At 35.1% G+C, this 25,697-nt stretch overlaps 1 protein-coding gene across 5 annotated transcripts in view; it reads right to left on the bottom strand.

Annotated features, from left to right (window-relative positions):
- Window positions 1–25,697, bottom strand: part of COL11A1 (collagen type XI alpha 1 chain) — a 160,741-nt gene that overhangs the window by 17,145 nt on the left and 117,899 nt on the right. For all 5 annotated transcript variants that reach the window (XM_040610990.1, XM_040610993.1, XM_040610992.1 and 2 more), the window contains 11 exons: window positions 24,631–24,684; window positions 20,462–20,515; window positions 19,598–19,705; window positions 16,021–16,074; window positions 15,053–15,106; window positions 14,899–14,952; window positions 7,265–7,318; window positions 6,673–6,780; window positions 6,431–6,484; window positions 6,088–6,141; window positions 4,817–4,870 (listed from right to left, as the gene is read on the bottom strand). In XM_040610990.1, coding sequence (XP_040466924.1) covers window positions 4,817–4,870; window positions 6,088–6,141; window positions 6,431–6,484; window positions 6,673–6,780; window positions 7,265–7,318; window positions 14,899–14,952; window positions 15,053–15,106; window positions 16,021–16,074; window positions 19,598–19,705; window positions 20,462–20,515; window positions 24,631–24,684 — 702 coding nt within the window. The remainder of the gene's footprint in view (window positions 1–4,816; window positions 4,871–6,087; window positions 6,142–6,430; window positions 6,485–6,672; window positions 6,781–7,264; window positions 7,319–14,898; window positions 14,953–15,052; window positions 15,107–16,020; window positions 16,075–19,597; window positions 19,706–20,461; window positions 20,516–24,630; window positions 24,685–25,697) is intronic.

Raw genomic sequence — 25,697 nt, 5'->3', positions numbered from 1 at the left:
TCTAGCGTTTTAGAATATCTAAAAGAATATACATCACCTAACACCTCTGATATGATGAGGTCAAAACCAAAGAAATAGCTTGGAAAAAATCAAAACAGGATATAAAAGTAAAAGGAAAAGAACAATACTAATTCATGTAAACAATAATAGTTTTAAACTTGCTTTGCATTGGTTTCTATCTATTCACTGTAGTTTATCCACTGATTCCAAAAGGTCCTGTCATTCTACAGTGGACAGAATGGCATATAGTTCTTTATTCTACAAGTCAGGGATGTGGTCAGTAAGCCCTTTGATTACATTTGGACAGTCAAAAATTGATACATGTCTTAATATTATGCAGTAAATATGAAAGGAAAAAATATCACATGGCTAGAGGTTGTAAGGAATGAAATATGCATAGATGTGGTGCTCAGGGACATGGTTTAGTGATGGACTTGGCAGTCCGGAGTTACCAGTTGGACTTGATGGTCTCAAAGGTCTTTTCCAACCTAAATTATTCTATGATTCTATGAAATAAAGATACTGACTACAAATAGCTTTTAGTATCAGATTTCCTGCTGTTGCTCTACAAAAGCTCTGTTTGACTAAGAACATAGAACTCAGTAGTGCAGGAGGATGTAGAGATGGGGTAAGGTTCAGGTGAAGGTCACAGAACAGGAGCTGCAGTTGTCCGGCAGCACTGTGACTACCTATTGCTGATGTCCCCCATCTTTTCTTAAGGTTTCAGTGAAAAATAAAATGAAATTTTCCTCCTCCAAAAATTATCAAGGGCTGATTTTCAGGTCAGGGAATTAATATTCATGGCTTCAATTATGAACAGAAGCAGTATCTAGAATCTAATGTACTCTTCTGAAAATGGTTCTCTTATATATACTTAGTTTAGAAAAGATGTACTCAAGATAATGGACCAACTGTTTTCCTACAAGGTTAAGTTTTAGCCTGGGAAATGTCTTTATTAAAAGTAGCTATTTCTTGTCAATCAACGAGCAGCTTAAAGCAAAAGCACGATCAATCACAAGGCGATTTGCTGAATCTATAAAAATTACCTCCTAAGACTCATCTGTTCATTAATGCTGCAAGTGGTTTATTATGCAGAAATTAAAACCAATGTTCTAAGGACCAGCAACAAGAATTCCATCAGTTCCATTTATTTACTAATTTCTACTTGGTAACAGATAAAAACATGCATGCCCCTAAAAGTAAAGCACTAAACCACATTCTTAATTTTACAGGTACGAACTGTTCTTCCAGTCAAGCATCTATCTGTATGCTTTGTAAGCTCAGGGTTTTAGATGAGAGTTTGACCTAATACACTTTTTTATACTAGAGCTGAATTTAGCCCAAACTTTTTATAGCCTGATATATTTCACCATCCACTCCTGGAAATTTATGTTAATTTTATAACTATTTATATACAAGTATATTATCATTCATTTACTTCTGAAATTAAGCTTTTTCCAGGGTTGAGCTAAACATCTGCAGCACTGTATGAACCTTTGGGCCAACAGAGATAGCTCAGGCTTTCCATCCAAGGTTATGCAAAATTAATTGAATTACCCACATTGGTATTCGGTCATTTGTTGTGGGTATCGACAGGTTGTTCTTTTTGGTATTTTTAAGAGCTGTAAGTGGTAAAGGACTTAGTTTTACCTCTTCAGAATACAGAGAAGCTAAAAAGCCCTGGGCAGTGTGATCCAATTGCTGACTCTTTAAAACAGGAAGAATAATTTAAATCACTGCTGTTCCAATAATAATTTCTGATGCATATACCTCTTTGTGTACTCTGTAATTGGTTTGGTGGATCACAGTTTGCAGCGATAACAAGAAAAAATAATTAGCAGATATATAAACAAATTCAGGAATATTTTAGAAACAGGACTTTTTTCTTACATTAATTGATTTACATGGCCATTGTTTTTACTGCTTCAGAATTCCTTGCACTCAAGTTCCCATATGGATTATAATCTACCCTATCTAAGAAACTGAAAAGGGTTGAGCGTGGTAGTTTGTATTTGAAAAATATGGTCTTTGCATAATCTAGAAATGCAGCTGTGACATGAATTAGCAGGGCTAAACCCACTGTGATCGCTACATTACAAATACAATGAATCATGATTGCCAGACAAAGGGGGTGCATTCATTATCAAACAGTGCCAATGCTACACTAAGTGCAAAGCAGCTAAATGAACTGCTCTTTCTAACAGCCTGTGATTGCTGGCATGGCACAGATGGTGCTTCTACAGAGAAAGACTGCTAATTATTATTTATCTTACCTTCCTACACTTGAGTTGTTGGAGTGCCTGGTAAATTTTAACTGACAGAAAAGATCTCAATAACAATAATTTTAAATTAATGCATGGCTCCCCACCCTCACCACTCCAGCTACCATGGTGATTTTTATGATCATTACACTTTAAGTTTGGACATATTGCCTGATACATTTTATGTAGAACTGAGAAGACAAAAGAACTCATACAGAAAAAAAAACGCCCTCAATTTTTGCTACGTGAACCTATTGGGCATTTTTGTCTGCTCTTCCATATTTCATAATATCATTAAAATAACTTTATTCTGAAGATACAGTGGTGTCTCTGTTATAAAACTTAAAGTATCTGGTGTATTATAACTTTCAGACAGGCAGTGTTAGAAATATTTTTGGAAGAGCAATTGTTAGGTCTGAAAAGTAATATATTAGGATACAAATTTTGTGGATGCTCTAATGATCCATTTTTATTTCATCCATAGATTTAACCTTTTATTTTGATTTAGGCTTGAGCTAAGTGGTCATTAGCATGCTAATCCATTTTACTTCTTCAGAGTAGGAATCTGGAATAGGCATATTGTTCTGACATGTACTTCCTAAAGTGGTATTTCTTAAAAGAAACTCACCATACTGCTTGTCTATGAGACCCTTGCTTAGCCTGCAAGGCTCTGGTTTTTACTATCAAAGCCTTTAGAGCACAACAGTCAAACAGGTTTGGTATTTGCTTGTCTCACCAACTAATAATCCTATTACTGTTATCCATCAGTAACCAGGAAAAATAGTTTATTCTTGGCCTTCGCTTGATAGTTGAATGTCACTGTGTGTGTCTGTAGCTGGTCTCTTAGATACAATGGGAAAACTGCATTTATGTCCATGTCTTTCACTAGAATTTGCTTCCCAGGGAAAGCCGGAGGATCCTCTTTGTAACCAGCAATACTAAACACAGATTGTTTAAAACTCTGAAAACTCTGGCAATAAATGTAATTTCAGAAGACTGGGCAGTGAAACGGAGTCCGGGTCGGTTCCAAAATAGAGGGGAAGAGGGGAATGAAAATTAGTAACAGAATAAATAAAGTGACTGTACAGTTGAGGAGTTCCAGGGAGTAGATTAAAAGCATGAATCCTGAGCTCTGCCAGCTTGTTGTTTTAGAGACAGCAAAATAAAAAACATGGTGGAATGTGGCTTTCTAGTAGTATAGCCAAAGCTGCACCTCCATAGACAGTGGTATTACTGCTGAAATGGTACCTCCTTTTGGATGAAAGGACACTTGTTAGGGCTTTCTGTTGAAACTGATTCTACCATAGAACCGACAAAAACTAATGAAGAGCATTTTTTGTGTTTATTCTGCCAGCAAAGTATGAAGCTTTCAATACTTCACTGTTTCTCTCTGGTATACATACAGTACGGACTCCCTACAAGCTTGAAACATTCAGGTATTCAAGTAACAGAATCTGATTCTACAAAATGTTTTCTTCAGAATTCAGGAAAGGGATTGCTTGACAATATTTAGCCATACATTTTCCCTAAATTGTGTCAAACCAAAAGTGACATGATATTTGTGTTTCTAAAGTGTTTTTTGTCTAGGTACAATCAGATTCAATAAATCCCATCTGTTAGGAATGAGCTACTGCCTTTCTATATAATAAAATAGGAAGTTCTAATCTGACATCAAACAAACATACTAATTGCTAATATTCAATCGAGCCATATTTCAGGTCTTGTGATAAGGTTGCTAATGCTACCATAACGATTTACAGCATTATAAGTGTTTTGCAAGTTGGTGAAGCAAATAGATTATTGTGTAAAATAGATAAAACTAATCAGGCATGTCAGTTCACTCAAGACTACTAAATAGAGCAATTTAACACATTTTGTTAAATAGCTCTCAGCTTACATTTTATGATGCCCCCCTCTCTTGTTTTTTTTAAGTGTAAAAACTACATCTAATTGCTCTCTGAAGCAGACCTAAAGGTTGATGCATCTACTACAGTTCTGTAAGTGTAACATTATTTGCTGGTTTTGATTAGCTGTATTTGTAAAGCCAGTGAAGCTTCAAAGACTTTAGAAATAATGAAACAGCTTCATAAGTTACAGAAATGTCTGAATGTTAATTTTGTATGCAGAGGGGATGACATAGGTTTACACAAAAGCTGCATTGAAATTATTTTATTTCAGAGGCTAAAGACACCAAAGCAGACGCATTCTTCCTGTTCCCTGGTAGCAGCCATGTGCCTAGGGATGATATCTTGTATTACTCTCATAATAACTCACATCTATGAGCAGACACAAAATTCTTACCCTAGCAAACACTATATTAGCTTGGGTGAAAAGAAAAACTGCATTTATAGATAAGGAATACATTCTTCTCTACCTATTTTTGTTCCCATGTTCCATGTAATGCATGTTAAAGGGTTTTTTTTTTCTGCTGTTTCTATTTTTCATTCCTCCTATTACATTACTTAAACTTCAAACAGCATACAAGTAGCTGAAATTCTCTAGAACATAGTGCCTCAGAAAAAGACATGTACAAGAGAAAATGAGAAATTGCTTACTCTTTTCCCAGGTGGACCAGGTGGGCCAGCTTCACCTGAAGGACCTGGTGGACCCTGCAATGGAAAATTATAAACTGAATGGAAACAGAGAAGAAAGTTATAAACTTTATTAAATGCAACAAACTTCCGTAATATGTTGGCCCCTTCCAACAGACAGACAGAAAGTACCAAAAATACACACATGGAAGTGTACCTGTTTATTCAACAAATCCTTTCTTAGGGTGGTCTTTTGAAATTCTTAACAGTTTTTGTTACTGCAGTCATTCTTTTTTTCTCTTCCTGTTTGCAACAAAACATTTCAGACCAGGAAGTGGCCACACAGAAGTAACATATGGTGTTAGCTTACTGCCTAACTCCATTAAGAAATTTCTTGCTTTCTCAGGTGCTGAAGTTGTTACTTCCACTAATTTTTTTCACTGACATCTGCGAGTTAGCTACCCCATGGGTGGCCTTCTCTTGAAAAATCTTTTTGCGCTGATAGTCATGTGTGGCTACTGATGGCTACTCCATCTTGATAAGCTGTGATACTCTTATTTATTTCAGGGTTCCTAATAGTTTGCTAAGCTTTTCTTCAGGAACTTTCTCTGAAAGTACTCATTGTTAAGACAGACATACAGTGATTAATTTCCTGAAGTTTGCAAGTAAACCTGAGTTTATAACTTACTTCCAACCATATGTTCAATGTGCTGGCATTTTTTATTTTGAGTCTGTACTGTATAGGATAATTTCCTGATAATCAGTACTTCCAGAGCTAGAAAGACACTTTCCAAAATGAAAACTATCTTTTCTTCAATGAAAAAATTTAGATTTATGATATTGTAATATGGGAATCTACAGAAATATCAGAACTTTGATGCTTAATATGGGTATTGCTGAGCTACTTTTTAGCTTTCTTAAAGCAGAAACATTAAGATCTTGCTTCATTTCATCAGGTCAGCTAATGAAGATTATTTGGCTGCAGCTCTCCTTTTCTTATGCTCAGAGTTGCTCTAATTTTAGTGCTCCTCAGCAGCTCCAGGACAAATCCTTAACACATCATTTGTTTCTACTTCTAAAAGAAATTGAACTCTTGCTTCTGATTGTTACTATAATATGGGCAGTTCTATCTCTGCAAGGAAATTAATAGATATTTTTCGGTATAATAGAAAGAGCATCCATTTAGAAAATATTTTTAGGAGTATGAATGTATAGAAACTACTGATTCATCAAAAGATACTTTGTTAGTATAGAAAAGAACACGCAGCTGAAAAAAAATAACAGAAACAACTCACAGGTTGACCAGGATCACCATCTTCACCCTTCTCTCCACCAACACCATCTTGACCCTACATAATTCACAAGAAAATAAACAAGATACAAACTTCAGCTACATTAAGTAACATAGTTTCATATATAAAACTAACAGCACTTTCTACAGAGCATTTTCCTAAGGACATTAGTTTTCAAGCTTCTTAAAGATTTCCAAACCTTTTTTAAGCCTTAAGAAATATACGAACAGAAAAGCAACAGATCTTACAGGCAAGACCTCATTCCCAGACAAAGAAGAGGCAGGGTTAACTAGAAATTAGTACAAATAAAGACTAGGACCTAAACCTGGTTTTTAAGTATACTTACAGCTGGACCGGGTTCCCCAGGGGGACCAGGATCTCCAGGAAAACCAACTGGCCCCTAGATAAATCAAGAAAATAACAAGGAACATGTAATCCTTTGACAAGCAGGTAGCAATGATCACAAATATTTTACAAAACATGTAATGAATTTAGTTCAAATGTAGAAAATTACATACAGTTCTGTATGTAGCACAACATCAGCCGTGCTTCAGAGTGCTTTGTGTTAAAATTATTAAGCTCACTTACTGGGTTACCCTTGGGCCCATCATCACCTGGAGGTCCTTTAGCACCTGGTGGTCCAGCTGCTCCAGGTGGACCAGCCTCACCTTTTTCTCCCCTTTCACCTTTTGGACCCTGTGGAAAACATATGAACACAAAAATGTCATCTGGAAATTGAATGGCTAAAAAGAGATCCCAACAGCAAAACTGTCTTTCAGACCTCGACAATGTTACTCCTTAATAAATACTGGCATGTGAATGTGAATTTAGGACCTCAGACTCAGACTGAAAAACCTATAAATCTCAGGTCAAGTGCCAACAGTGCAAACCCAGTTTGCATCAAGGAACTGCTTCAGAGAGAAAAACTTGCATGTCAAAGTTAATACTTTTGGAAGAAAACAATAGATATTCTTTTAGGAAGGCTTCAGCTTTGTCCTGTAGGTGTTAGTACAAGATGTAGCTATAATTATACAGAAACAAATTGCATTTCAAAGGTACAAGTTCTTCACTAAAAACTTAAAGAAAACATATACAATTACACAAGAAATCTGATTAAATGCTTTCTAAATTAAACACACCATAATAAAGGTTAATAATAAGACAAAACCAAAATACTCACAGATGTTCCAGATTCTCCTGGAGGTCCAGGGTTACCAGCTTCTCCAGGTTCACCCTGTAAATGTGTGAGATAAATCGATGAATCGTTAGAGAACATAATTCTATGATTTTACTTCTGTTATTACATGTTCTTCTCATGCTTTTTCATGTGAACAGCTTACAAGAACCGTCTTTTATTGGGTCTACCTAAAGGGGGTTGAGTTACATACAGTTTTGCAGAAATGGAATCTGAAATTTTAGAGAGAATATATCAGACTAAGGTTTTTGTGAGAAAGGGATCTAACCTTCCCTTGGGCTTTGTAAGATCTTCCCCTTTATTAGCCCATATATTGCAAATTTCCTGTTTGTCATCTTGCTTTCTAGTCACAAAAAAAAGCAAAGAAGTCTATCAACTCTGTATGTTTTTTTCTTTAGAAAATACATTTTTCCTGGAAGCAAGTCTCTACAAGTAAGAGAATACTAATCGGAAATTAATGTAAATGGAGTGAAGATACTGTTTCTATAGGTACTTAGAATAAAAAAATTATATAAGGAAAAACATAAGGATAGGATTATAGCATAACAGTTAGTAAAACTTTCACCACAGGCTACAAAGGTGTATGCTATGTATTTACTGGTGATGAAAATTGTTTAGTAAAGCAGATGGCTTTAAGGACAACAGCACACAGAAATCTGTGCAAGTCAAAGATTATACAAGAATAAATGAACATTTAAGTTAATTTAGTCTCTTTTTGAGCTAATACACAGCATTAGCTCAGTGACTGTCTTTGCAATTGTTAATTTTAAAGTTTAGTTATGACTGATCGCTTTCTAGCTCAGTGGTCTGATAAATAAACATTTATAAAAACCTACTCTGTTAGTAGAATATTTAGTTATTAGCATCACAGACACGCAAATTTGTGAAAGGATAACAGAATCTGCTTTATGATTGTCATGGAGTTCTGAGATATGAGTTCTGTATATTTTTATTCCAAAGGATTTCTCAATGTAACTGCTAATGGGATTTTTTTCCCCCAATATGTATTTCTTTCAAAACCAAATGAACCTTGTCAATAATGATACCTATAAACAAGAGTACTCCAGTGCTGAAAGTGCATTTCACCCAGTCCCCTCTGCTGAACTCAAACCACAGATCTGGAATAAATCTGTGTATCCATCATATCCTCTATGGCCTGCATGCCACTCTTTATTCTATGACAATTCAATCAATATTGAATGCATCTCTGTCATTTCCATGCAGACAGTATAAAAGTATAAACCATAAAATATGAATCTTAGACAATTTGGTGTAGATACTGAACTTTTTGTTCATACAAGCTAATGGTAGTACAATGACCTCACTGGGACCAGAATTTGCCCCAATATAAATATTACATTAGATGAATGGAAGATTTAAGTATCCAACTGAATTGTAGAATAGGATAATTAACAGATAACCACAATTTTAGAAGCAATATTAGAATGTCCTTGAGAAAGGGCACTTTTAAAGGGTGAATTTGCTTTTAGAAAATGTGGTATGTTTTATTAGACATACTTAAATTTGCATCAATCTTAAACATTAATGATACCTTTTAGTACTTAATAGTCATTTGCTTCAGTGATACATTATTTGTTATTTAAAAAAAATAATCATCTAGAGGATACATCAGATCAATAAGCATTAAGTATGTTTCCTAGGAAAATTCATAACCATCATTTCCTTACCCTCTGCATGAACTTTACTGAACTGCAGCATCATTAGTTTTGGTTTGGGTTTTTTTTGTCCATGCCTAGTATCAATCAAATTAGATTTACATAGCAACAGAGAATGAGGTCTGGAATTAGCAAGAAAATTGATTTGTTCAAGTTAGTAGATATTTTATATCTAACAGAGTCCACAACATAGACCCTTTCAACAAGTGTCCCCATTTCAGGACAAACTAAACGAGTGACATCTGGCACAATTGTGCCAAGTCTTTCCTGACAAGCACTTGTGCCAGTATAATCCCCTTCTAAGCTTCTCAGAGAACGAGTTCTTTTTCTGCCTCTCTGCCAAATGATACTGTAATTTATGATGACTCACATTTGATTTGTAATCCGCTCTTTACCCATGCCATTGACAAACACATCTCCAACATATTGACCTATACTGAGGACAATGGGGGAACACTGCGCTCCTGGGATCTCAGGGGTCCCTGCTATGCACGCATGCTGAAACTGGCAGATCCAGACAACCTATATGAGCTCTGTGCATAGTAACTCCCCAATAAGCAGCAGTGTGGAAGGCAACAAAATTGGAAGGGCTAGAAAATGTCAAGATGTTCCCCTTAAAGGGCATCTGTGAAAGATGAGACCAGTTAAAGTTTCATTTCACATTAATACTTCTAAATCATTGCTCTATTAAAAAATGTTACTCTTCCCTGTATGCAGTCCTTGTTTTTTCTGACACTGGTTTTTATATTCCAAATATTAGGTACTATGAAAGGTTGTATTTGTTTTAGTCAGCTGTTAAGGGAGTTAAACAATGTCTTGATAGAGAAGATTGTAGCTGATATATATTTACACAGTGCATATTTATAGCTACTAAAAACTGTGCAATCTGTAAGTTTTTGTTTGCCCTTGTCTTTGCATTTTTGGTAATGATGGTATTAATTCAGAATCTGGTACACCTTGGGAAATATCTCATGTTCTTTTGGGAAACAGATTTTATGATATAATAGTAGATATATTCCACCTCTAGAATTTTTCCCCTCTTTTTTTATCAGGTCAGATCTTTCAAAATTTAGCATGGTCTTTCTAAGGCAAAGCATTCCTCTGACAATTTCAAGAGCAAAAAGAGACATTCTAACCTGCAAAGTCATGTCATTCCACCGACACATTTTATTCTGAAAACTGCCTTGGATTAAGCAAGCAGAATTATTTCTATCAGACTAAGGACAGTAGTTTATAAATCCTTTGTTTTCCTTATTATGACCAGTAGTGTAGAGCTGTCCATAAAAAGCACAGAGACAGAGAGATAGTGAATGGAAGGCTGACACCTTTTGGTTAAATTCTGGAACGTGGTGATTTATTGTGTAAGAATGAGAGGCAACTTTGCAACTGACTGGGTTGTGAAAAAGATTCAGTTACACTTTTGCTCCTTTTTACTATCCTCAAAAACAAACAAACAAAAGAGAAAAATTGTGATTCCAGAAGACAATCCCTTTTCACATAGGTATGCATGTGTGATTGTTACATATATTATGGCTCTGTGGAGAGCTAAATTTAATCAAAAGATAAGTTCTAAAGCTGTCCTATATTTTCTGGGAGGGGTTATGTTTAGAAGCATGTTGGAGAGATGGAGAAGAATGAGAAGAGATCAAGTCAGTGAGTCATGTAAAGTTATTAAAAGTAATTTGTTAGGTCAGATATTCAGGTAGCATAAACTGTCTTAGACACATCTTGATTAAGCATCTTTGCAATTGTCTGTACACAGGTGTGCAGAAAAATGATATGCACACATAAAGATGTCTGTGAAAACTTAGAGGACATGTTCTTAAACTTAGGGCCAGAATACTCAATTGATTTTGTTTTCTCACTTCCATCTGCAGTATAAATCAATGACTGATTAAGCATTTAAACTGTTGATCTCACTTATTTACTGTGTTGGACTACTTATTAGTATACTATTTTAAAAATTATTTTAGAATGATATAATAGGAAGGAGTATAAACCCAGATGAATGTAGTGTTTTTTTAACATGAGACTTTACAGTAAAACAGATCTAAACTCTGAGAGGCTACAGAAAGAACACTTAGGTTCTGCAAACATTAATTTTGCATTACTCATTAACTCTGCCAGTTTAATGCATGCTATGGAAGGAAGAAAGTGTGGAAGAATGGCACAGTACTCAGTGCAGTTATCACAGATTAACCTAAATTAGAAAGACAAATTTATTTTGTTAGGCTTTGTGGAAGAGAAGTATGAGGTTAATGTTACTTGTTCTGTTTCCTCTCTGTTGTAAATTCTTATGTAAAGTAAAACACCTAAGGTCCAGTTTTGAGGAGTCGTGAGCAACTTACTGCACGTTAGGCCTTTGATATCTAACTAGAGTTAATCATGTGTTGGTACATTTGGATTTCCCACTTTTTCTTAATTATAAGCACAACAAAGAGAAGAATCTCTGGGTGGAAGCTGGATTTAAACAGTTCTTGTTGCGAGTCTTAAGACTTCTAGGCTGCTCCATGGAAGCTACAGGCATTAATAATGCAAGGCTACATGCACATTTGTACTGCAGATGTCTTTGAACATTTAGGCCTTTGTGTCTTCAGCAGAGGAAACAACAAGCTAGTTAAAAATACATGGCACTAAGTGTGAAAAAATTTGTTTATGTTTTGCCAGAAGACAAGGGGGCTTTGAAACCCTAATATTAATAACACAGTATCTCCTAGTCTAACCATTCAAATAGGAAAGTAAGCAAATGTTTTTCCACACTCTACAATCAGCACTGCATTACATTATCTGTAGTTTGATACGTCTTTCCTGAAAGGGATGCAGTGGCCAAAGCATGCTGACATAATAAAAATGTTGGGGAAAAAATATGTGGGAAGAAAAGGAAAAGAGAAAATGCATGTTTTGTTTAAAAGCGTGAACTGCCCTCTCACTGAGGCAACTCCTCCTGACAAAACAACTCTTTATCATTTCTAAGCTTGCAGAACTCATTAAATGGAACTGAAATTAAGAAGGAAGGTATCCTAACCAGGAAAATTACTGGCATGTACTAAAACTCGAGGAGGAGGAAAAGTAATTAGAATAAATAAAAACTTGGAAGCTTCTCTGTGTGAATGCAGAGAATATGGGAAATAAGCAAGAGAAAATAAAAATGACAACCAGTGATAAACAGGCTGAATTTCATGTTCTTGAATTAAATTTGGGGGGCTGATTATTGCAAATAGGGATTCTAAATCACACAGAAGAGTCACAGGGAGAAACAAAGGAGTAAGGAGTTCAATATAAGTCAATGTTTCTATAGAATTACCGGAATGTAATTTGATCATGAAACAGTACAAATTAAAAAAGGTGATTGAAACCAATGACAAAATTCCTATTGACTTCAATGGGCCACAATATTATACAAGGGTTTTTTTTAAAGCAGTGAATATTATGGGTGCAATCCTGGATGTGGCGTTTCATAAGAAACATTTTTCTCAGTACTCTAGCGCTCACAGGAAGAATTTTTCTTCCCACAGTGCCCATTTTTTTCTGTATTCTGCTGACAGACTCTCTTTTTCCAGTAACTTTTTTTGCCATCTCTACCAACGCTAAAATTCAGACATGTTTTTGATACTCTTCCCAGAGAGAAAAACAAATCCTGCAGCTCTTCATGAGGTCAAACTCTCTTTTAAGACAGGCTGGAGGAACAACATCACAAATCTGGGAGATTAGAGGGAATATCCTTGTTAATAATACAGTCAAGCAGGAGGACATCATGTTTTGTATGCCTTAGGCAATTTTAGGTAAAAAAAGATGGAAGACAGAAGAATGCCACTGCTACGAGGAGGTGAGTTGATGCTCAGAGCCACACTGAGAAACAGGGAATGCAATGAAGCATTGTCAGCTTAAGACATCACCTTGCTACCGTGAAAAACCTACAGTATAAAGTTAATATTTTAATCTTCTTGGGCTGCATACCCTTTGATCTCAAAAGAAAAAGGCGGCAGACAAAGTTGGATACTTTTCCATCAAGCCATATATTATATTACATTATTCCAGTACTCTACCATATCCCAGAGCACTGGTAAGTGATTTATTTGATGGACATGTAGGAAAAAATCATGAAACATCTGAAGAGTCTACTCAAAAAATAGTTTGGTCATACTGATGAGAAGTTGATGATTCCTTTTGGCGTGGCCCTAATGTAAGTGAAGGGCTATTTAAAGAAAAGTGAAAAAAATAGACAACCAAAATTTTATGGTAGATGTCAACAATATTGAAGAGCATTATAGGAAAGATCTTTTGTTATTACAGGGTGTGGACAAGAAGTTTGTGAGATACCATAGCACAAACTGCAGGTTTTAATTATTTTTTAATTATTATTAATCATACAAATGATCCTGGGAAAATAATGGGAACTTCCTTATTTTGTGAAAAGAATACCTAAAAGCTCTGTGAAGCACAGTGACATGCTTTTGGACAGTGATCAAGAACAGAATCATAACAAATATAAATGATTTTGATTGACCTGGTACTTGAGTCATTATTTGCGAATTCAAAGATCTGATGGATTTGTACCTGAAGGTACAATACTGGTACACTGTGTCAAAGAGAATATGTGGATAAATGAAAGCAAGCAGAAGTTAAGACTTTTGAAGTGCAGAAGCTCAGTAATGGTGTATGAGAAAGATGAGGGAAAATTTAAATATCTGATGGGACAGGAATAAAAAGGGAAAACTTGCTTCATGTTCTGAAATGTTATCAATACAGTGATCTTTCTAAAAAGCTATCAATACTGACATTCCTAGGGATGTCTTTTCTAGGATTCATTGACATCAGTGTTTTATTGAATACATATGATACTCTGTGGCAAATTTTTAAATATTCAAGAGCAATCTATATAGTTTCTCAATAAGTTATTTATACAGTGGACTAGAATATAATTCTCTTCTGTTTCCTTCACCTTATGCTTTGTTCAAAATCTTCTCTTTCCAAATGCAAAATTAAAGAAAAAACGAATACTAAATCTGTAACATTTCTGTAACATTACAGCAAAATGCTTTTAGGTTTACAAGCTGGCTGAGGTCATCTAACTCGGTAAAATAAACATAAATAGGAATTTCAAGAGACTTTTATATTTTGTGTTTGCAGAGCATTTTATAATAGTTTACACTGATGAATGAAAGCACACACAAAAAAGCCCTTATGTCTATTGCATAAAATATCTTTTGTTTAAGAAAAAAAAGGATATATCTGACATGTTATTTGGGTAAAGCATGAAATTAAAAAAAAAACAACCAAACAAAAACCCCCACACCACTCCCTATACTGGTAGGAAATGTTCTGAATAGAGAACTGAAAATAGCAATGAAAAAAATTCTGATGAATGAATGTCATACAGCATCAGTCTTAAGTCAGGTTTTCAACTAGCACAAATCATCCTCAAATTTTTTACTTTATTTGAACTATTTCTGTCTGTATGAGGAGCAGATACATATTGATGCTTCAGGACTGCTTCACCTCACAGATATGTTTACCACTGATACATTAGATAATAGCTTATATTCTTAACGTTCCAGATAAAGGGTTATATGATACTCTAACCTACACCAGTATAAAATGAAAAACACTTGAAACCAATAATGTTACTGTAGACATCAAACTATGTAGGTAAGGAAATAACCATAACCTTACTTTAATCCTTCACCTGAAACCTACCTTTTCTGCGCTAAAGCTTTTTCCTCTGTTTTTGAAATATTTTTGTGATGTAAAATGTGACATAAAAAGACAAACCATGGTAAGTCAACCATTAGTACAGCTACATCACTATTAACAATTACTAGATCAATGAAGGATATTTGGAAACTGTAATATACCCATGTAGCTCCAAAGCAGAATCAAAATGTATATTCATATTCTTATTCCAATGTTTTCTATTCCTAGGAGGTTATTATCAACACTCACCTTTTCACCAACGCCTCCAACAGAGCCAATTGAGCCTGGGGGGCCTTGAGGACCCTACAGTGATAAAAGAAATAAATGATAAATGAAAAAAGTTACCCCAAATATAGCACTTATTACTGAATTACTGAGAGGAAAAAAAAAGGTTATTCCTTACATCAGCTCCATTAGGACCCTGGGGACCTCTTGGACCTGGAGGGCCAGGTGGACCCTGTATCAAGGAGACAATTTGATATAGTTACAATCATAAAGAATAAGTCCAGTGGGGCTTTTTTGGCCAATGACAAATAATATAGTCAATCTGTAGAGGACGTTTAATCTTTGCAGTGCTACAGAAACAGGGCCAGATTGCTACCCGTTGCATGATTTCACAAAGTGCAGGGGATCCAGGTTGTCATACAGTATCTGAGCTGGAAATTATCTGACTCCTGAGGATTGGTTTCCTGCATTGTATTTTCCCTGCAGGTTACCTGCATACTCATTCCACTATGCAAAGACCCTTGAGCAGCTTGTACGTCTGTTAACAGCCATGTGGCAGTACTGCACCATGGAGCCTACAGATGGGCAATAATAAAGCATACAGGCTTGGCATAGGGTGTTGGAGGCAAATGTATACTGTAGATACCCTGCATTTCAGTCAGGACCAGCCCAGAGGGCATTCTCTCAACAGTATAAACAGTTGGGAAATGTAGTTTCAAGATCACCCAGAGAAACAGTAAACATAACCAAAGAGTGTTTACCATCTTGTGGCCTGCAGTTACCTGAGGCTAAGTACAATGCCCTGAATTTCAGAAAAGTTGCACCAAACTCTGATGCAGTGGTCTCTCCTTTTTCTCTTTCTTTCCTGAACCTGCTTACCACTGTCCTGTCTTGGACACACACAGCATCTGCTTTGCTACTTTTCCAAGTATTTTCTTAAGTTACATAAATCTCTATATTAAGGATGAGGAGACAGACATGGGAAAGGGAAGTAAATCCCAGAGGAAGTTTGTGTCATACAAAATGTTTCATACTCAGGCACCAAATTCAGGAGCAGCTTATAAAATTGTGAGCCACAGTGAAAAGACAGTAATAAATGGATGATATTTATGTCCTCCAGAGTGACCAATGCAGAAGAAGTCTTACCATTGGGCCCACATCACCATTTTCACCTTTTTCACCTGGTGGGCCAGGCAGCCCCTAAAACACATAGAACAGAAAAGAAAACTGTGAGTAGGGTACCTGGAACGATGAGTTATAAATCAATATGAAACAATACAAATCAGATCTACATGTGAAACTTGGGAACTTGGCAGAGGGGAACAAGAAAATAAAACCTATTTGCATTAAAATAAAATTTCAAAAAAAGAGGTTTTTATATTACAGCAAATGTATAGATAGTCCTAGTATCCTTAAACCAGATGAGGCAGAAAATTTTTGAAAAAGCCCAGACACAAATGCTAGGGTGGCTGACTTCAAAAGCACTACCATCATTATCTAGCCCCCAGGGTGGGTGTCTGGGTAATTTAATTTATGCTATACGTATACATGTAAAGAAAACACGATCAGTGCAACATAATGAAGTGCTATGCAAAGATGTATCAGCAACCTGAAGCACTGGAAACTGTATAACTGCTTTATTAAGGTGTCCAGTGGAGGCAATAAATCCTACTGAGAGGCATTACATTGGGTTATACAAACATATCCTTAGAAGCAAAGTGTCCAAGTTTGACTTAGAACAAACACCAGGAAAGTATAGCTGATGTTAATACTGATATCTAGTATAATGTTACCACAGCTAGAAGCACTATCACCACTAAGCTGGGCATTCCTAAATGTAGGATCAAACTTGGCTTCTATAAAAAGCAGATCCCCTGGATCTAAAGTCAATAGCATTATATTGACTTACATTACATTAAGATCTGGTTCTATGTTTCACCACCTGGGTTCTGCTGCTTTCAAAGTATGTTGTCAAACTGTAGCTAACCAGACTGGAAAGCACAATTTGCCATATTTGCTACAAGGCTGTATAAAAAAGTATGAGACAAACTTAGCCAACTCTATACCCATTCCTCAGCTGACCCCCTACTTTGACACAATCTGAACAGTGCAAAGACTTGGCAAAATTCAGAGATATACCTTTTCTAGAAATGATGTATGTCTCTGTTGTCTACTACTGTGAAAACTTGACTGACCTGTCAGTGTGTTGTGGTTGTGAAAGCTTGTTTACCCTTAGATAATCAGCATGAGAAAAGCTGGCTTTAGCTTATATGGTGACATAGTGTTTTTTCTATATAATACTTGCTTATTTTAAAAAGTACTAGACTCTATTCTATTAAAATAGAAGTGCATAGCTGATAATTTTATCTTCAGTAACAGGTACTGACTACAGTACACGCTGAATAGTAATGCCAGGGTTATGATTATAGGTAGTTTTATTACTTTCTAACTTTCTTCATGTTTACTTTTTGTAATCTTGTAATAGTTCAACAAATGAAATTTGAATTTACTTCAACTTTTTCCCGCACTGTAAGGAATTTCAAATAACAATTTCGTAGCTAATTGTTCTAAAGAGTGATTAGAGCAGAAGCCTAGACTTGGACTAGATGACTAGTCTTTAGAGAGCTGATATTCAGAGGGAAGAATCCCACCTCAAATAAACAGTATCTTCCATTTGCCAACAGTCCACTCAGTTCTACCTCATGAACATGAAAAGACATTTAGTTTAAAAAGTTGAATGCCTTATCCATTATGAATCGTGGTCACAACAAACTTAAACGGCTCATTCAACTGCTTACAGAGGAGGTATTTAGAAAAATTTGAAGGCAATTAAAGATTTACTTCATATTTCTGTCTTGGAAAAGACTTTCCAAAGCCATTCGGTGAAATCCTATTCCCACTGATTTCACTGAATCAGTATTTGATGCATTAATGGACATGGTATTTTGGGACTGCTTTCAGTTCTTTTGGGTAAGAATTAATTGAGGTGTTTGTCATTTAATGTTTCAAAATTTAAGTAAAATTGTCATAATTGACTATAAGATAACCTAGGTAGGCCCACAGAGTTTTTCAGATTTTCTTTACTTCCAAATAATTTTGTTAGAAACTTCCTTATTTTTAAAAATACTATCAAAATTAATCAGCAAGGAAGTTCACAATTAAGGTAAAAAATTTTCAAAATTACCAATTTTCATTTTTATGAACAAAAATACTTTTACTTAATGTGTAATGTAAGTAATATCAGTAGAATTTAACTGAAGTAAGTACAATATAGTTACCATGGAATATTATATATAAGACAGAGAAAGTTGTTACTCCCAAACAGTTCATAATTACCATAAGGACTGCATTACTGAATAAAAGAAACTCCTGATTTCTCAATAGTTCTTCAATACCATGAGAAAATATGGGATCTTGGTCCATGGACAAACAAATTCAAATTAATATCTTAATCTGAGAAATAAAATTCCTCATTTGAAATATTTAATTTCAAATTGATTTTTATATTTTTGTAGCTTAGTGAACAGTAAACTTAAAATGTGAAGGTGGACTTTGTTGAAAAACATCTACTGAAACAGTAGCCTAGATCAAAGAAAAATAAGGATAATTTTATTTCACTCTTAAAAATACTAAAAACCTAAACAATCCATAATAAAATTTAGGAATATTTTTTCTGAGGTATTATTTCTGAAAATAAAGACATTTTCAATTTCAGAGGCAATATGAATCTACACAAGACATAGGTGTTGGTGCAGTAATGAACTGTTTATCTTCCAAGGAGGTTTACAATATTTTATAAACTTCATTGTAAGTTTTGTGAACTGCATTATGTAACAATTTAAAAAATGATAGCTACAGGCTAAGGTTTGGCTTAGTGAAAGATGAGTCAGTTTATGCATGGTGGATAGAAAGGAGAAATACTGTTTAATAAATTCAAACACTACTGCTATACTTTTCCATTTTTTAAAAGATATGATTCACATTACAGCTTAATGCGTGGATTAGAAATAGTTTCAAAGTGCTCCGTGCTCTAATGTTAATTACATGGAAATGAATGAAAGGTCCTAAACATCTTGTTCTTTGTTTTGTTATGTTTAAGCAAATTAGATTTTTCAAAAAGCAGGATTTTCCAGCTGTAATTCTCTGGATGCAGCAGTGAGAAGCCTACATTTTACTGTATGCTCGCTTTGTGTTTTTTGACTCATCGAGTAACAATTTTAAGAGGAAGAAACATGAAACTATAGGAACCTGCCAGTGATGGCAGCAGTGTATAAGCATCATGGAGTTCTGCTAATCTTTCAGAATACAAGTAGTGCCTGCAGTGGTATCACTGAGAAACACACTATGTTGCCAAAACCTATTGTGAGAATACAGTAAATGACTAGGACATATTAAATACACCACCAAGTTGAATCTTTTCTTCAAAATGTGTATCTCCAGTAAAAAGAAGTGCTCTTGTTAAAACGTAATTTTTTGGACTCTATAAATGAATGAATTACTGAATGAAATTCTAAAGCCTACGGTAGCCAGGAGTTTACTTTCAGTGCATCCTATCAATCTCCTTCAGCATTAAATCTGTTATTTATGCATGACCTCTATGAATATGGGATCTTTCAGTTCTTATTAACTGATGCTATGATTTATTTAATAGAAGACAATACTCATTTAGCTTTTGACACAGGAATCAGTGTTCTGATCAGGGTAAAATAGTACAGGAATTTACCTGTAAGCCAATAGGGCCTGGAGGGCCAGGGAAGCCTCGAGGACCTTCATCACCTTTTTGCCCAAACATCCCTTGCTGACCTCTTGGGCCTGGCTCCCCATCACCTCCCTGTTCAGAAACAGCAAAAAATAAAAGTATCACAGGTCTGATAATAACAGCAAAAGCTCCATGGAAATGACTGGAAGAGGACTCCAAATCATGTGTAATGTCTTTACAAATGCATGTACACTACCTTGACTGAATGAAATCTGTTATACAGACAGAATAACAGCATATGCCCTGGTTTAATGGCGGTCAAATAATACTCACAAAATAATACTCACAAAATAATACAAATAATACTCACAATTTTTTTCACTGAATACCATTTCTCTTTCACATCTGCATAAGCATTCTAGCTGTCGAATACCTACATATTAGTAAATATGAGCAGCATACAGTTCTACCAATCTTCATGGCAGAAGAATTCAAACCTTCTAAATAAATATCAAAATCAATCCCTCTGTATCAGGTAGGTTTTGAAAAGAGATACCCTCTTTTAAATGCATCTGGTACTGAGCTGATTTTACTACTGACTGTCATACATACCATCAAACAAGTTCACTGAAAGGATGGGCCCCATTCACTATTTACACTATTTCATTTTTAATAATTCCTTCAAATTATTGCCTGGCTGCAAATCTGCAATAAAATAACACCTATGCAGGCTTGTTTGAAATAAACAACTGCATGTAAGGGGACAATGACAGAACTGTTAATAGTGATTTGAAATACATTCCCGAGTAAAGGCATGCAGTTCAAAGAGCTTCTAGATTTCAGATGAGTTATGGCAAGATTGGGGTTTGCTCTGAATAAGCTACTTACAGCTATACCAGGGGCACCAACAGGACCCTGGAGACCTGGTGGACCTGGAGGACCCTGCAACAAACAAACATCCAAAAGGAAAAGTCAGTGATTATGGCATCTGGAATAAGATTAAAAGCAAATATAGAGACAACCCCATTTGCATGATCAAGGTCTATTAAGAATTTCTACATTTCTCCATAGAGAATACAGAATTATTCACAAGTCTTTTCCATTCAGTACAAACAATCTGTATTTGTTTAGCTCTGAAAAACTCAAGATTTGCATATGTAAAATAGATTTAATACCAGCATTTATTGAAAGCACATTTGTAATGTTTCAGGATATTTAAAATAGAAAACCACGCAAACTTGAATTAAAATGTAAAGTATTTTTTTCACAAATTTTTCACAATTAAAAATACCAGACCTTTCAATGAGATTTGTGCAGAAAACCTCAACATTTAAAGCATCATCTAACAATCTATCTTTAAATGGAATGCTTATTATTTGCATATGAAATATTCAATACTTTTATGAAATTGGAAATGTTTTTTTTTGCAACAGCACAAAGCTTATTTTGACCTCCAGCAGACATGAAAAAGTCTAAGCATCAGGAGTCACATTCTCTTTGATATTAAGTCTCTTTTCAACAGAATGGTAAAAAAATACATTTCTGAGAGGAACTCTAATTTCTTTGGTCTTCTTACAGAATAATAACCTTCTATTATATAAAAAATAAGTTATATTGTACATAATTTAGAAGTCAGTTATGCAGATGTGACGTGATGAAGATATCTAACCAAGTATGGGAATGCAAGATACTAGTTTATGATGAGGCTAAAGTTATGTGGTAGTTTGAATCTGTTTTTTGCACCAGCTGGAGAGACTAGAATGATAAAGAGTGAAGCTAAGAAAGCATAAAACCATGTACCTGGCAATGCCTGAATTCTAGTATGCTATTCCAGATGGCAAGGAAGTTGTTTACAGTTTCTAGGCTGGGAATTCTAATGTAGTGCAGAATAATGCTTGGATTTAAAGACCTTGCTAGGGCTAAAATTAGATTATTCTGTCCTTTATAGGGAGATTAAGAAAAAAGACTTCTTAAGTCTCATAGCCTATTTTTTGGGTTCTATGTACATTTTAAGAGTATCTTATTTTCTAGGGAGTTTGAAGTGTCAATCTATGTATTTCTTTTCTGCTATAATTTTCATCATATACCTGATGGCAATAGGTGAAGCAAAGCTTTTTAGCCTCTATGGTGGCTTATGTAAATGAAAGGACTCCTAGAAATGCTCCTATTGACTGGGGGAGGTTACCATGAGAAAGGGAATTAGCATGCGTTAATTAAAACAAAAAATTACATTGGAACAGATTGCTTCTACACTCTGCAGGATGCTTCTACCTTCTCCTTCATTTTATAGGCCCAGAATGAGATCTACACATTTTTTATCTCACTTAAATTCTTATTTTGATATAAAGTATTGTTGGAAGGTACTTTGCAATTGATTAATGAGAAATTATTTGGACATATGGCTAGACTTTTTTCTATTACTCTGGAGGGCAAATGGAGAGAGACTGATCTGAATCATCAGGAGAGAATCTTCAGTTAATAAAGGCAGCTGTGGTAGCCATGGAGGTTTTGAAGACCAAGAAAGGATGTGCATCAACAATAAAATTGTACTGTCCCCAGCTAGGATATGGCAACATAGTATTTTTTGTTAGGCACAGTATAGTTAAACCCTGAAACATAAAACCTTGTTAGTTTCAACAGGAAATTGAAGATGTTTCCAGCTCTTCTTAAACAGGAAAGAGGAATCAATTCTTTGTTCAGGGTCCTTGCTGTGACTAGGCTCTAAATGCCCATCAAGGCTTTTGTGGGTGTCTAGGTATTGTGAGTATCTGTTCTTTATGTCCTGTGATTTCAAGAACTAGGCACTTACTTCCTTTTTAGAATCTTTCAGAGGTGACCAACAAGGTCTGTCATCCCTGCCCCAATATACATCTGTCAGCATGTTGAAAGGAAAGCAGATTTGAAATAAACACATTCTGAAATTGTCAGGGTTGAATGACTGCAATTGAGGGCAAATAGGATTCAATACATGTGACTTTAAATAGGGTAACATTCAGCTAAGCAGGCCTGAACACTGAATCTTGTATTTCATGGAAAACATGTTATATTCCCAAATGCCTTAAACCTTGAGACTGAGAGTACAGGATACATTCTCAAACGATTATGCTTCAGACACTTTATTTGTAAAGCGGGTCTGCTGGAACATGCCCAAATACATTAGTACTCACTATGGGGACTATGGTCACAGTCTAATGCTCAGCATAACTAGCTATGCCAGGATGATCTGAAATAGAAAGGTGCAGCATGTGTTTTTTCTGAATTTCTCTGATGCAGAAGCATCTCTAATGAAGAGGCATGTCAAAGGGGAAACAGAAGGATATGCGTATGATCTGCACGCAAAGCCTGAAGTGGAACTGGAGCATGACCTGCTTCATATGCTTTCTCTGCCCTTTCCTTTAAACAGAAGATTTTTCTGTGTACACAGGGCCTGTACTGTTATGAACTTCTTTAGGTGGACAAAGAGGAGCTGCATATATTTCTGTCTGTCCCACAACTGGTTTACAATTACAACAGCAAATATATTAAGATTGACTTTCAGTTAACTGGGAACAAATCCATAGTTTTAAGACTGACTTAAAAATGTTTATATTTGTTAAATTAATTTTGCCAAGTTAACTAAAACATTCTCTCAGATTATGCAGGAATAATTTTAGTCTGAAGCAGAATTTCCCTAGAATTCGTTTATATGTGTGTTTCTTGGAAAACTGGGGTTTATAATAGAAGTGTTGTCTCATCCATATGCATAATATTACATTCCTTGTGTTAACAGGGCATTACAAATAGTTCATTATAGAACTTATGATTTGATCTAATAAGATTGTCAAAAATATGTCTGGAAATTGCAGAAGTCTTTCTTGCAGAAATAACTGAAAAGGACAAGCTAACCTTTAAAAACAAACAAACAAAAAAGCTTGTCATTTTATTGCACATTTTGTCACTACATTTTTTCTATGAAATTATCATGAAATTGTGATTTGCTTGGATTTGCATGTATTCTCCTAGAAAACCTAATTTGATTATGTATTAGCCATAAATTTTGTGTAATTTTTAGAAGCAATCTACCTTTATGATGCTTTGTAAGTTCTTAATCATAATAAGCAGTGTTTTCAAGATAGTAAATATGTTTAGTTATGAATACTACTATGTTGAGTTCTCAGCTTTGTTAACTGTGACATTGATGAAATATAATAATTAAAAAAATCTTTCTGTAATTACTTCTCTATTGTTTCTGAAGGAAAATTATTCAAAAAAAAGCCAGTTTATCTTGAAATTTAACAGCAATTAAAACAAACCTTTTCTGAATTTTTGGGGAAGAAAGCAAAATCAAACAGAAAAACAGCTAGCTGTAGTCTTTCTAGCTTCAAATTTTATGGTGGAAAAAGCTTATTTTTATATTTCTGGGCTCAATCAAAAGAGGAAGTGCTTGAACTTTAGAAATACTTTTGAAGACAAAAACATTTCAAATCAAATCAGTAGAAGCCTGATTAGTCTTAAATTCACGAATAGGCCTAGTGATATTTGAAAACTTGTACAAGCCATTTCATCTGAGATCTTCACTATTTTAAAATGCTGCAATCAGTTAAACATGCTTTTCAGAATTAGATAGTCTTTAAAAAATGTAAAACTCTATTAGTAGATTTCTCTTCTGAGTCTTCATATTGTTCACAATTGTGGCTAAGAAGCTAAAGCTGTGTATATTGACACAATCCAGTCAGTGAAGTTAAACACAGTAAGAGAATGTATGTATATCCTTAGTCTCTCCCTGCTCAAACACAGAAAGGATGAATTAAAATTGTATAAAAAGGGTGCTTAGGAATGTAGTTTGCCTATCTATTTTTTAACTATTCTGTAAGCTCAAGGAATATGAGAAATACTAAATATATGCATGGCTCTGTAATTACAAACCTCTAGCGTTGCATTAAAAATGAACATTATTTTGAAGAAACCTTTCTGAAGTGTGTCTTTGTTCATTGATGTAGCAAGGCTACATGCATACTTCATGCATGAATACTTTTTATTTATGAAGAACATAACGGACAAAATATTTGGCTACTCACGTTTTCTCCCTTGTCACCTTTACTACCTTTCTGACCCGGTTCACCAATTTCACCCTGTAATTGAAAGTTGAAAGTTAAACTTCTTGTTTAAAGTACTCTTCTTCACACTTAGCTGAAGTCAGTATCACAGTATCTTTAAATGTTCCTTTTGATATGATTATTCTGTGTTTTCTGCTGCTGCTGCTTCAAGTGTGAAGGCCTAAAGGGGACAATTCTGCATCAATCAATGGTATGTCATATTCATCCAGATATCGATTGCTATACTGCAAAGGGCAACAAGACCTGGTTTTGAAGTACAGTGCAACTGAGCTCTAAATAAAGGAAACTGTGTTCCACACATCACCTTCAACATGAACTTACAAGGAAAGCACCCTGATTTACAGTCTTGTCTAACTGTATGTGACTGAATAACTGGTTCTCACTGTAATGTACAATATTTCAAAACTTCAAAATTATGCAAATCACCAGGAAACCATGTCAGAAAAAAATGTTTTCTTTATATAATAATAAAAACCCAATTAAATTAAACCACAGAAAATACTCTCTGTGGGATGAATAACACTCATGAATCATAAAAAGAGACCTCAAAGTCTTTACATTTATGCTATGCTAACTAACAGAACAGTACTGGATCAAGAAAACATGCAAGATGAGCCTGAAAGGTGCCATGTCCTAAATTCAGTCAACAGAGTACCTCTGCTGCAAATGTATTATTCTGACACCCTCAACCTATTCACAGTGGTTCCAAATCACTATACATTACTGAAAACATTTTATCTTACTCATTCAGCAAACCAAGTTTCTAAAATAGACAAAAAAATATCATCTGCCTTGATTTATTCTGTCACACTTTCATCCTTGTTTCCTTGCCAGGATAAATATTGGTCTACTAGCTCTTGAACACAAATCCCAATGTCCCATCACATCTGTCCCTTAGATATCTGATTATAGAAGGGGTTTTTTTGCAGTGGGTGGAGGGAGTTTGGGGGAGGCAGGGGTAAGAGCTGCTTTGTCACTGTATTTATTGTGAGGAGAGCTACAACCAGAGAACTGTACTGACACATATT

The sequence above is a fragment of the Falco naumanni genome, chromosome 11, assembly GCF_017639655.2.
Source record: "Falco naumanni isolate bFalNau1 chromosome 11, bFalNau1.pat, whole genome shotgun sequence".
Lineage (NCBI taxonomy): Eukaryota > Metazoa > Chordata > Aves > Falconiformes > Falconidae > Falco > Falco naumanni.
Note: the sequence above shows the minus strand (reverse complement) of the source record. Positions and strands in the feature narration are given on the sequence as shown.